This window comes from Carassius carassius, chromosome 36 (assembly GCF_963082965.1).
Source record: "Carassius carassius chromosome 36, fCarCar2.1, whole genome shotgun sequence".
NCBI classification, from domain to species: domain Eukaryota; kingdom Metazoa; phylum Chordata; class Actinopteri; order Cypriniformes; family Cyprinidae; genus Carassius; species Carassius carassius.
Genome location: NC_081790.1, coordinates 28,882,269 through 28,896,817, shown reverse-complemented (window position 1 = coordinate 28,896,817; position 14,549 = coordinate 28,882,269). Strand labels below are relative to the sequence as shown.

The window sequence follows — 14,549 nt, the reverse complement described above, 5'->3', positions numbered from 1 at the left end:
TGCTGTAAACTCAACACTGTTTACAGTGCGTTAAAATCCAAGATCAGCTGTTTCTGAGATACTCAAACCACCTCGACTGCCACCAACAATCATTCCACAATGTCACTTAGATCACATTTCTGCCCCAACAGTGATTGAGTTGCCACCTCATGATTGGCTGAGCAGATATTTGCATTAAAAAGCAGGTGTATCGGTTGTACTAAAATAGCTGGTAATCTAACAGTAATCCTACTAAAATAGGCATCTTCATATTGCAAGTCAAACAAATACATGTGAAAGACTCCAAATGACACATGTATATTAATATGAATTATGAAGAAAGATGACAACTCACTGTCATCATTTGTCTAATGCAGGTACTCATTTCAAGATGAGGAGGACATGTTCATGGTAGTTGACCTGCTGCTGGGAGGAGATCTGCGTTATCATCTACAGCAGAATGTGCACTTTACGGAGAGCACAGTCAAGCACTACGTGTGTGAAATCGCCCTCGCTCTGCACTACCTGCGCAACAAACGCATCATCCACAGGTAATAACTACATGAAGCTTTTACACCTCCAGTGATACAATTAAAGTAAAAAGGAACTAATAATAATAAAAAAAGTCTCATGCACAAGCATTAGTTAGATGCTGATATACTGTACTGTTCTCTATGTATGGCCTGGTTTGCTTATATAGATACAAACAATAGCACTGTTGAGTTTGTAGATTAAACGTGGTATATGGTTAACATTACAGCATAAATTACAACAATACAATAATTTGAAAAAGCTATGTTTTTAAAACAAGTTTTCAATTTTTAGTTTTTAAAGTTTGTTTACTTTTCTACTAAGCATTACTAAGACTGAATTAATGCAGAAAGTACATCATGAGGTAAAATTACAAGTAAAAACATAAAAGCAAGGTTCAAATACTTGAAATGTATTGTATATAAAATGTATATAAAAAAATAATAATCAGGAATACTGCACCAAATATTAAGATTTATATGTATGAACACACATTCTTACGTTTGCTTGATAAAAATCTGTAAAGATTTGACAGCAAAAAGACCTTAGCCGAAGATGGATGTTTGTACAATTATAACAAAAGTCATTTTAAATAAGAATACATTTTCAGTAAGACGATAGAAAGGCATGTCTGGCCATACATCATGTTGAAGATGTGTTCGTGGATGGTTCATGTCCGCACTGTGAGCGCATGACCATGGCAACACTGCGATCGCCTCTCTGCCTTCTTAAAGGGAAAGTATGAGACCCCTCTGTCACTTCCCGTTCCGGTTTCTCTGCCACAAGCAAAGGACTCCCATCTAGTGCTCTGGGAGATCTGAAGATCTGAAGACCCTGCAGACCTCTTACTCTTCCCGAATTGCTTGTCCTGCTTGGATGCTTGAATTGCCTGCTTGAATTGCTTGGATGATTCTGCTGGCTTGCTTCAAGGTGGTCCCAGCATTTCATTCGGTGCATCGCTTTAGAATTAGATGTTGATAACAGCATCGTGGATGGGCTATCGTCCTCTGAGAATAAAAATTCGCTGGGGCTGTCCCCCTCGGGTGGTCACCACCACCAAATCGGACCATATGACAGCCATGCTTGCCCAGGCAGCCATAAGTATCGGGCTGGAGGTGTCTCATGCCCAGTCCCGAGCCCTTGCAGTTGAATGATTGGTTTTTTCGACACAGGGCATGACTCACGACCGCATTCTGCCCCACGTCCTTTCTCCTCAGAGTTGCATGATGAAGTAATGAAGTCATGGATGGCACCTTTTACAACCAGAAGCCACTCGTCTCCTTCCTTCATCCTCGCTACCCTCGATAGCGGGCGGCTAGGGTGTACATGGACATTGCCCAGGTAGAGAGAGCAGTTGTTGTACACCTGTGCCCACAAAGCGCCTCTACTTTGAGGAATCTTCCTCATCTCCCATCCAAAGCCTGTAAGCTCCCCTGGAGGAGAGCAGGGTGGAGAATCTTTGGTTCTGTTCCACAATTTCAAAGAGCAATTTTCTTTTCCTCCAGGTTGCCAGGATCATGGGTTGACAGTGAGCGATGCACTGCCTCCTCACTCTCGCCCACGATGGCCCTATTGCCAACGGCCACAAGATTGCGGTTCAGGGATGCAGCACCTTCCCACACATCTCTGGCTGGTCCCTCCAGGGATACGGGGAGTCCTGCTGTGTTGAGCCAGAATGCAATACATTCCATGCCATCCAGCACAACCGGCTGCTCCACTTCGGGTTTGTCTATTGTTCCTTTGGTGCCACTCACATGGAGCTTGGATGCGTGGCTTGAGCTACCCAGCCCATCCCTTTGGCTCATTCATAGTTTGAATTGGCTACATGATTCATTTTGCCAGGTGACCACCCCCCCCCCCCATTTTCAGTGGCATTTTTGAGACTTTGGTTGTAGCTTGAGATGCCCCTGTCCTGTGCAAGGAGATTGCTGTCCTACTGCCAAAGTATGCAATCGAGCCTTTCCCTCCAGTCAAGATGGAGTTGGAGTTTTACAGCCCTTACCCCATTGTGGGAAGTGGGCATCAGGATCCTCCACTATCTTGATGACTGGCTCATCATGGGCCACTCGTGAGAACAGTTGTGTGATCACAGGGACCTGGTGCTCCAGCACCTAAGCCAGGCAGGGCTTTGGATCAACTGGGAAAAGAGCAAGCTCTCCCCTGCGCAAAAAAATCTCTTTTCTCGATATGGAGTTAGACAACAAGCCAGCCCAATCAGTCCACATTTCAGGGGAGCTCAATCGTACCGCCTACGCACTCTCATGACAGCTTACTTTCACTGGACAGTGGCAACTCGATCCCCAAGTGGTCCAGCTGATCTGGAGTCGATTTGGCGAAGTTGATGCGGACCTGTTTGCTTCTCATGAGTCCTCCCACTGTTTTCTTTTACTATTCCCTGACCAAAGCCCCTCTTGGCATGGATGCATTGGCACACAGCTGGCCTGGAGTCTACACAAGAATGTATTTCCCCCAGTGAGCCTTCTCGCACAGACACTATGCAAGGTCGAGGAACAGGTCTTGCCAATTGCACCTTACTGGCCTACCCGGACCTGGTTTCTAGAATCAGAATCAGAATGAGCTTTATTGCCAGGTATGTGAAAGTGAAAAAGTGAAAGTGACGTGGTATACTGCCAAGCATAGTGACCCATACTCAGGATTCGTGCTCTGCATTTAACCATTCCAAAGTACAGTGAACACACATCCGGAGCAGCGGGCAACCATTTATGCTGCAGCACTCGGGGAGCAGTTGGGGGTTCAGTGCCTTGCTCAAGGGCACCTCAGTCATGGTATTAAGGGTGGAGAGATTGCTGTACATTCACTCCCCTACCTACAATTCCTGCTGGCCCGAGACTTGAACTGTTTAGTGACAAAAGCTCCACAGTGTAACAGAATCACAGTGACAAGACAAGACACAGATAATAAAAATAATAATATAGAAAATAGACAATGCGCAAAATAGCAAAAACACAATATACATAATAGACAATTTTATATGTACAGGTATGTTAGGTGCAAATTTGAAATGTAAATATGTATGTGTGTTAAATAAATGTATAATAGTGTTATGTGTTCCACGTTTATTGTCAAATGCACGGGGAAAGGCTCAGCATTCAAAATCTGCTAGCCAAATTTGTGATTTTCTGTAGATTTTACACCACTTTTGTTAATTTTGAGCCCTAAATATTTACAGTAAGACATTAATGAACATTTTTATTTATATACCTTTAATACATAAAAAGTATCAGACGTCAGTATATACTTCATTATAGTATCCAGAATATCTGGACTAAATCTCATTTACTGAAGAGCCAAACTTTCGGGACAATTCTGGACAAATGTGCTGTTGTTTCATCCCAGACAGACACATGAGATGAAAGATAATCAGGACAAAGGAAAAAGTTCATTTCTGCAGACAGTAATAATTCATCAACAGCCTTATTATGAATTAGAGAAATTCAGGAGGTTACTTCATCTCTGTCCAGCAAGATATACTTCTCTGTAATGAATATAACCAATGACTATGCTTTTAATGTATGTGGATGATATGCTGGTTAGAACATGGACATTGTTCACACTTCTCTCAAATCATATCTATTTGTTTTTTGGCTGTAGGCAACTTTCTGTCCATACAGTGATGGAAGCTGTAATGTCAGTGTCCAAAATGACTTTCTCACTCATTCAATTAAATTACATTAAATTCAAGTTTATTTGTATAGCGCTTTTCACAATACAAATCGTCGCAAAGCAGCTTTACAGAAAATTAAGTTTCTACAATATATTTAGTAGTAGCTTATCAGTAGTGAGTGTCACATGTATGTACATATGGCAGAAATGCCATGATTATATGTTGCAATCCAACTTGTATCAAAATTTGGTAGTTTATGTTGTTTCAGGGTTAGCATCATCTCTTCTCAGGTGTTCAGTCATCTCCGGTCTTTGTAAGGGATGGATTTAGACTGAAGCTTGTATAATTCCTTTTGACATCCCATGGCAGAAACAGAGAAGCAAATAGAGACATAATTAGCATAGCTGCTGTTCCCAAGCTAAATATGTCACAGTGTCTGGGTTGTGTCCCTGGGTTTCCACTAGATGTCCTCCTTTCTCACGGTGTCTGTCACCTTATCACTTCCTGTCTCCTTATTTTGGTCACCTTCCTCCTTGTTTAGGTAATTGATTGTTCCCCACCTGTCTTCTGTTTCCCCATCATCCTTTTGTGTATTTATACCCGGTCTGTCTGAGTCTGTGTCACGGAGTCCTTGTGTATGTTTCATGCTTTCCGTAGTCTTGCCCTTGCCGTGTGTTATTGTCTGTTTTCATGTTGTTTGGATATTCTGGTTTTGACCCTGCCTGGACTGTTTATGCTTTTTGGATTGCCCCTAAATAAACCGCATACCTGCATTTGGATCTCTCCGTGTTTCTTGAATCCCCTACGTGACAAAATAATAATAATGTGCATTTGATCAGATACACCTGCAGTACAAGATTACGAGATGCATTATTTGAATGCTTGGCCAAAAAGATGTGTTTTTAATCTAGATTTAAACAGATCGAGTTCTTTCTGAACCCTGAACATTATCAAGAAGGCTATTCCAGAGTTTTGGGGCCAAATCCGAAAAAAAAAAACATCTACCTCCTTTAGTGGACTTTGCTATCATAGGAACTACCAAAAGTCCAAAAGTGTTTCTTGGTGTGATGTATCAAATCTCAAGTTAAATGTTTAAAGAACTAAAGAAATGTATATTGATTTTAGGAAAGAGTCCTCAACGACAGTGACCATTATTAAAGGGGAGTAGATCCAGAGGGTAGATGAGTATAAATTTCTTGTAGTTGTTTTAGATCACAGACTGAAGTGAGATAATTGGACTGATTCTGTGAACAAAAAGGCCAGTAAAGATGTTTGTTTCCTTTGGAAGATCCATTGTTAGAGGTTATTTTATAACTCTTTTATTGAAAGTTTATTGACCTTTTTAAAAAATTAAAGGAAAAGTAAAAGTACTGCAAGTGAATAACTTGGTATCCCTGTGATGGGTTTACAACAAATGTATCTGACTAGATGTCTTGGTAAAGCTATGAAAATTATGATAATAGGCTCCCACTGTATAATGACTTTGAGCTTTTGCCTTCAGGTAGAGATATGTTCTCTAAATGAGCAGGTCTAATTTAGTATTGGTATTTTTTTACTAAGTTCTGTGAAATTTGTATTGTACTACAGTGAAATTTTCTGTAGTTTCTTCTTTAAAGTTTTATTGTCTTTTGTGAGAACTGCATATTGAAGTCACTGGAACTAAATTTTCCCAAGGGGATGAATAAAGTTATTTACAAACTAAGTCAATGGTTTGTTAATAGTGATAGCTGGACATTAAAGGTGCTACAGAATGCAAAAATCACTTTTACTGTATATGGTGTTTGAACATAGTTCTTTGGCCGCAGTGTGTGGAAACAACCAGCCTATATGGTAAAAATCCATCCACTCATTGTTTTATAATCCCAATAAATCATAAACATGCCCTCCACACTAGCAGTTCCTACCCATTTGTGATGCTCTCAGCCCTATTAACTTATACCTGTTTTTAAACAGTTTATGTCATATACACAGCCCTGGGGAAAAAAGTTCCTGTACAAGTGTTCCGGGTAATTTCGGTGGAAACGCGGCATATGGCATATACACAGCCCTGAGTAAGAAGCTGCAGTCCACCATTACTGTTCTCTCGCTGTAGCTGCTGGAGATACAGTGTCAGCGCCAAAGAGCAATTAAAAGTGTCTTGTGTTGGGATGCACCAACGGACATAGGAGTCTCCATAGACCACTGAGGACACGGTGGTTAACTTTCATTTTCGAAGTAAATGTCCCAGAAAAAAATGGAAAAGTCCTTTACATTTGTTCTGACTTTTTACACCGGACTGTCTCACAAACAAGGGTCAGTTCAGCGCTGGAGTTGAGCAAAGATTGCTTCTTAAAGAGGGATCAATACCAATGCTTTTTACACAACTGTCAGGGTTGCCAAGTTTTCACAACAAGACCTGCCATTTTGTTTCTCAAAACTGGCCCAATCCCATTTTGAGGAGGATCCCTCAGGAAAAATTGCATTCTGTGAGGTAAAATACAAGTTTTTGGTGGGATTCCCTTGGTAAAATTAGCATTTTAGGAGCTTAATATCACATTACTGGGGTCGCTTAAACCCTTGGGAAAACCACAGACTTGGCAACACTGACTGCTCCACACTTATCTGAAAAGGGAGGCAGGAGCAGCAGCTGACTTTCATTTAAGGAGAAAAACACAAAAAACAGAGTGCTTTGGCTCATACCCAAAGTGGCAATTTCAACAAGCTATAAAAAAAAATATATTTGTCGGGTATTTTGAGATATTTGAGAAACTTCATATACACACTCTGGGGACATCAGAGAACAATTTAAAATATTGTATCAATGCATTCTATTACACCTTTAAAAGAAAGTTTTAAGACGGTTTTTTTTAATGATAACATACTCTATTGCACTATCAAGAGCCTTTAACTTTAACTACAGCACTGACTCTTGTGCCTTATTTAATTACACTAAGTTTAGCCCACTAACATGTCCTGTTATGTTGTCTTAATAGCAGTACTGTATGTTGTAATACAGTATCTCTTATACCACATGAGGAACAGCACATGTGTTTATCAGCCTCCAGTGCATTTCCATTCATCATGAAAGATCTCCCGTGAGATGGACACCCCTCTTCCCACTGCGCTCCTGAGATGAAAACAATACACCCTGGTTTTTTGCTCACCGCTACTTGAATTATTAACGCTAGTATTGCTGCTCAGTAAACAGATCTTAAGAGATGAGGCTCTTCAAAACAGGATGTGGCAGATGAGTGAGAAAGACCAAAACATTCACAAACAAATCCATTCTTCATTTTGCACTTATCAGATGGGATTCGTTTTCTAAACTGATGTTTGAGTTGCTTTTAGGATTATAAGAAAGTCGTGCAAACTCATTAAAAGAATTTACACAATGTATATATTAGATCAATTATATACTTCATAATCGGATGAGAACTAAGCTTGAACTGAGCTGAATTTCTTCATAACTGATGAATTCTGCAACATCAACACTTTTTAGCGAATTGAACTGAATCAACATTGAACTGGCCTGAGTCATATTAAAGTTTATATGAAATCCCAACAAAAACAAAACACTAACTGCACTTTTTTAGTGCTGTTGACTGGCATTTGCCTTTCACATCTAATTTATCAATACGAAACAAAACACTAGAAGAGACAAACTGTTAGTAGTTAGCAGCAGCTCTTTACTATAAAAACATGCAAATACCACAAGCTATATTAGAGAGAGATGCCAAAGAAGAATGTAACCTAAAAAAATATAAAATATTACAAAGACTGAATTTACAGATAAAAGAACAACAAAAGATGCATTTAAAACAATCATACAAGTACATTTTGTCATAATTATGTCAACAGCCTATTTTTACATGCCTGAAATTTCTGTGTGCGGTTTGCCATATTTTTGTATAGTTTCAGTTTTTTATCATTTTAAATGGTTTATTTAATAGGTTATTGATCTTAGGATTTAAAATAATAATAATAAATACATGGAAAGCAAAGTGTTTGCTCTTTTAAACATATCTGAATATTCATGAGATAAAAATAGCATAAAACGAGTGTGCATAGATATTGCATGTCATCCCTACATCCCTACTGTTTTTTGTTTGGTAAGCTTGGATCAGCTCAGTCTGACACCTACAGATCAATCTGGAGTTGATGTGCTTTACAGCCTTAGAGCCATTTGTTTTGCTCTCTGCTTGTGTTTATTTGAGTATTTGAATGAATTGTTAACAATATGACACTTCTCATTTTGTTCTTAAGATATGCAACAGTTCCAGCTGAGGTTGATATCTAGTCAAGTTTCATTTCTGCTTTCAAATTGAAATTGGGGTTTTTTTGTTTTGTTGTTTGTTTGTTTTTTACTGAGAAAACATGATATCATTTGCATATATTTTACTGTATAAAGTTTTTTTTTTTTATTATCTATTATGGCCCCACCTCCACATAATTAGTACATTAAACAAAACCATAATTCACGGACTCATGTTCTGTCTGCATATGTTTTGGAGTATTTTTGTTGTCTTTGTGTCAACATGCTTCTGTTTATGTTTACTAGCATCTGCTCTTACAGGATTCTTAACTGTTTAATGCACCATATGGTCATATAATTTACTTATTATAGGCATGTACTTTAAACCATAAACCTGCCAGGGACTGCAGATGAAAATGAGTCTATATGGCCAAATCCGGCACATTTTCATAACTGGCCGAGTGCTCATGTCAATTAAATCTCTTTTAGAATAAAAAATAAAAAAGATGGCTTGTAAGCTTAGGTGTGTAAATGCAAAAAGTGAAAAAAAAATATAAACTTTTGCCTTAATAAATTCCTAACTAGCTGCTTGATAATTAATAGATATTTGTTACATTTAAGTATGGATCTAGAATATGATCATGCAAAATAAGACATTAAAATATGCTTTTTAAGTACTAAAAAACAGCCAATATGCAATATCTAGAGTTAACAGTGAAAATATTGGTTGGGTATTTTAATAATGGAGTTGGTTGTATTGGACAAAAGGCCAGTAAAGGTTAACACATGTCCAGCTTAGTCCAGTTAATCTGAAAATCAGCCATCTCCCTTCATCAAGCACCACTAGCAAACATTGAGGTTTATTAAAGCGCTTTGTGTCGGTCTCCAGCTGTCCCTCTGTTCCTAAGCATCTCAGCAGGGATCTGGTGACCAGGAAACCAGCTCACTTACAGCCCTCATCATGATATGTGATGTAATGAGGCCATTAGATCCTGCTAATAGGTTGTTGGAGCAGTCAAGCGAAAGAAAAGGTGGTGGATGGCTTTGGGTGGTCAGATAACATTGCCAGTGAGCTCTGAGAAAGGCCAGGTGTGTGAGGTGTGGAGGAAGAACTCATGCTGACTTCCCATGTCACTTTTGTAACAGCTGAATCGACTCCAAGAGGTTGTAGATAATATTGACAAGTAATGAGTATTACTGTCATCCAGTCACTGAACTCAAAGCACCTTTATAACGGTACAGGATGGAACAACTATTGACAGCTGTTGCTAAACGGTGACCAGATATTGTATGCCTCTTTTTGGCAGCCTCCCAGTGTAATTACTGTCAAATAAACATAAGACTCTCAGACTCACCTTAAACTCATCTTTAAACTGTACATTGGCTGATTATTCTTAAACTGAAACAAATGTGCTTCAGCCAGGATAAAGAATATGAAAAATGTTCAGAGTTGGTGCAGGAGGTCCTTTTTGAAAATGCAATTCATTCTCTGCCAGCAGGAGGTGCTTTTGGAGTGGTAATGGCTGAACACAAAGCAGCGCTCCACTCATAAACGCTACTTTATCAGATGAACAGTACTGTAGGGATTCAGTCAGGGCCTTCAGTAAGCAACTGTAAAGAACATACCCTTACACATCTATCTTACTTATCTCTGTAACAGCTAACGCAGCCATATGCATATAAATTGCATATTATGCCTCACACAGGCTCTCAACAACAACGACAGCTGATCAACAATTTCAACATTAGGCTAGATGGGGTGGGTTAAATGCAAAGTACATTTCCATGCATGGATCATTAAAAGCAATCCACCAATACACGGGTCACTATGTTCATTCACTCCACTTTAAAATGACGACGTGGCCACAGCAGCAGAACTGTAAAATGCTGGACATCCACACACCACGCCACAGTATTATCAACGCACCTCCATACATTTCCATAAAAATATGCATGATTTAATACCTGTCAAATAATAAAGCACTCACCTTTCACTTGTAAATAAAAACAGTGCATCTGTTAGTCCATGTCTCTTTACTTGTATTAAAATGTAAACATGGCCAAATGACTTGTTGTGCTCAGTGCTAGCTGTTAGCCACTCATAGGCCCTGTCCCGAATGGTATTCTAAACCCTCATGGTCTTCCTTTGAGTCTGCACTTTAGTGACATAATGTCGCTTTGACTGTCGGATAGCAGTCTGCTGCGGAGCTCTCCCCAGTGCAGGCTCGGCAGAAGTGTGGATCAAAGGGTGCATAACCGCTCCAAAGGGGGCGCTCATGAGCACCCTTCTGAACACTAATGGGAAACCCTACAGTCTTTTGGACTTTACGGACATGAAAGCGCAAGTGCACATGAAGTGTTCCATTTGCGACAGGGCCACAGTTGCAATCTTTGAAATGGCGCACAAAACGTTTGTTAGCGAAATCAGTTTGATTACTGTATCCTTTCTCAGTTATTCCTCTTTTGTCTGCAAAAAAAAGCACCTTGAAAAAGGAATTTAGTAGATCGGCAACAGTATCCTGTGTAGGCGCTGTCATTTTCTTTTCATTTCACTTTCATACCTTGGAAATTCCCAACTAAATGCTGGGGGGAAGTGTTGCCAAATTGGACTACTTAAACACTGTTACCACGGGTTGTTTTTATGTCCGCTGGTTCAAGCGACCTCAGTTTTGTGGTATTTCCCCCTGGAATGTGAATTTTACCAGAGGAACCCTGCCAAAAATGTGTATTTTATTTCTAGAATGTGATTTTAATGGGACAACCTAACAACCCTGGCTGAGGGTAGTACAAGGCACATCGCTAGACCCAGAGAGCGTGCTGTCATTGAATGTCAAAATTTGATTGGCTGATGATTCTGTCACAAATGCTCATTACAAATCAGATGCGATGTCTTTGAACAAAAGGGAAGCACTATCTGTAGTGCTGGCCGCAGACTTTTTTATGTAGGCTATTCCAGTTCAACCTCAACTAAACTAATCATAGGCCATTTTGTGGAAGTTACACAAATTAAAATGATACTTAAATACTAATAATAATAAAAATATTTTTCACACAATTTTATTTTTTATAGGGCCAGCAGAGAAGGCCCTGCTGACCCTGATGACCCACCACTGCACATGAATGATAACACCATGGAAACTTTTCTGAAGACAGTCGGTTCCCTTCAGAGATACATTCATATAAAACACCCGCACCGTGTTTTGATTTTGAAACATGCCGCGCTCATGTTTATTCAGTTAATTATGGGAAACACTGATAATGTATTTCAAAATATCAGAAATGTGTATTGTGATACAGTATATATATTGATACTGAATTATTGTCTAGTCCTAGGTCCTAATTATGCTTTTTCATGTTTTCAAATTCAGTGTGAAATGTTGCTGTTTGAGCATTAAAAATGTCAAACTGTCACTAATTTAAATAATTACCGACCCATGGAATATGCAAAGAAGGGGGCGTGGTCTGGTTGAGCTGCACTAGAGTCCATAGACTAAAAAAATAAAATAAAAAAGACACTCTGAAATGTCCTGTGAAATCCCTGCTTGAAAAAGGTTCCTCTTGTTTGTAAACATTCAGTTCAAAAGCTGTAAACAGACTCATTTTACATGACTAATAACATGAATTGCCCATTGGATGAAAAGCACATATAACCGGCTGGAGGGAGGTTTCCTTGACACCTGTTGCCCAGGAAACCATCCAGCAGCTGCCATGACGAGCATCTTTGGGTTTAATTTGTGCTGCTGATAAGCAGTAGCTCTGTGCAAATGTCAGCTCATTAAACTCAACACGCTTGACCTTTCACACCTGAGCATACCTCTTTGTGGAAAACTCCTGTGATCTGTCAACAGCAACTCCTCGCTTCGATATGCAAAGTTGATGTTAATTAGTCTATTTATTCCAATTTAGTGGAAAATGTATGTGTACAGTAGATACGTCTTTTTGGTTTGTTGCTTTTAAATGTTATCGCTCAGCCAGCTCTGTTTCAAAATCGTGAGCTTCTAGCTGTCTACAGTGATGGCCAAAATGATTAGAACACTAAGCAGCTAAAAAAAAATTATTTCAAGTCAGTTATTTCTATCTTTTGCTGAAGTGTGTCAGTAGGAAATATTAGTTTACATTTCCAAGTATTCATTTGCCATTAATTGCAATAATCCAGTGAGATTTTTGTCTGAAAGCAGCCAGTGCTCCACATAGAGATATGATCTCATCATCATCAGTCTGTCTGCAGTGACATGAAGAAACAGAAGAAACTGTCCAAGAAAAAAATATAAAAAATAGATTTTCTTTATCTATGAACTTCGATTAAATAAATGAAATCAACATTTGGTGGAGCATCCTTTGAGTTTAAAGCAGCTTAAAGTAGAGAGTTTCTCAGGAGCTCAGGAGCTTTGCAGGAGGTTTCTCGAAGCGTCTCAGAGACACAGTTCTCCTGGATCAATTCTGTCTCAGTTTGTTCTGTTTCTTCATGTCACTCCAGACAGACTGATGATGATCAGATCACATCTCACAAACTCTCACTGGATTATTACAATTAATGGCATAATTTCCTACTGACACACTACAGCAAAATATATAGATTACCAAGCCGTGATTATAGAAATAACTGACTTCAAACCATTTTTCGGCTGGTGAAAATACTAGTGTGCTAATCATTTTGGCCATCACTGTTCACAGGGGATGTTATGTTCAAGTTAACATCACGTGATTATTTTAGACACCAAGCTGTCAGTATGGACTGTTTTGCTCTAATTCGACAATCATTGCACCTCTGATCAACACAGTGGTTTTTCGTTCAAGAATGAATCAACATTTCTGAATGAATCATGTCAATGATTCAATAAGCCATTCATAAAGACAGTGGCTAAATTTGAAATGGCGTACAAGTTTACTACTCTTACTATTTTTAGTATACCTTTTCATGGCAGAAATAGTCAGAGTAGTAGTATTCAAGTATCTGGTTCTGAAATCTGCAAGGGACAGTTGCATAAACTCAGAAACCATGTGTCTTAAGAACTAGCAGTTGCCAAGGGGTAACCAGTCTTACTTTTCCAACAAAAATAAGACCGATCTACCATTTCATTAAAGCTATGACCAGTCTTGAAAAAAAAAAAATTAGATATCTAACTTTTTAAGTCTTGTCTAGTTTATGCAACCGGCCCGATAAAGTCACTAGCTTCATTCCTGAATGAATCAGCCGTTTCAAACAAATCAGTTGAGTGAGTGAATCAGTGATTCACTCATTAAGACAGCGACTTCTTGGTTTTAGTTTCATATTTAAAGTAGCTTTTCATAGGTCTATGTTCATTCTATTTTATATTTAAAACACTAATATCACATAATATTTATGCAATTGTAACTGGTGTGTAAATGCATTCATGGCATTTCTAAGCTGAATTAAACAGTCTGTGTAAATGCATTTAAATTCCACTTCGGATGCAGCATCTGAAGTGCAAAAGGGATTTTGTTGATTGATTTAATTTAATTGATATCAGTTCTGTAGTATCTTTTTGTTTTAATTTTATTCATTGAATAAATACATGAAATTACATGAAAGATGGTTAGAAAATTATAAAGGTTAAAAAATGTTTCTGGAAGATTTGAGGTGGAAAATATCATACCTAATGGAAATGTTTATTTGTTCTCTCTGGTTTAGCTTAACTATAACTTTTTAAGATTGTTAATTAGTTTTGGTTACTTTCATACTTCGCAGTTACCTGTTTTATTTTTATTCAGTGGCAGAAACAAGCTTCCACTGTCATCTGTAATCATATGGGACTCATTTTCTGGATCTTCCTCACACACAGATTTTCCAGTGATGCTGCATGCTCTTTTTGGCGCGAGTGTTTCTTAATTTAACAGATGACATGTTAATGTGATGCTTTACTGGTTTTCTGCTGTATCCAGATGAGTTGTTAAAGTGAAGTGTCAACAGAGCGTTTGTCCTAACTAAACTTTATGTATGTGTTCACAGAGACATTAAGCCAGACAACATTTTGCTGGATGAGCACGGTAAGTTCTAAAGATACTATAAATCACCATCTGCTGTTAGTGCTTCTTCTCAGGACAAACATCACTATTACTATTGCTCAGACTGACTCACTCTCTTTCTGACTTGCTGAGGGATAACACTGGTGACAGAAAGGCATTGAAGGTTATTCATGGCAGATGCTTCACATTGGTCTG

At 38.7% G+C, this 14,549-nt stretch overlaps 1 protein-coding gene across 1 annotated transcript in view; it reads left to right on the top strand.

Moving 5' to 3' along the window:
* Window positions 1-14,549, top strand: part of stk32a (serine/threonine kinase 32A) — a 63,340-nt gene that overhangs the window by 20,496 nt on the left and 28,295 nt on the right. The window contains exons 4-5 of the mRNA XM_059525706.1: window positions 357-530; window positions 14,338-14,375. Coding sequence (XP_059381689.1) covers window positions 357-530; window positions 14,338-14,375 — 212 coding nt within the window. The remainder of the gene's footprint in view (window positions 1-356; window positions 531-14,337; window positions 14,376-14,549) is intronic.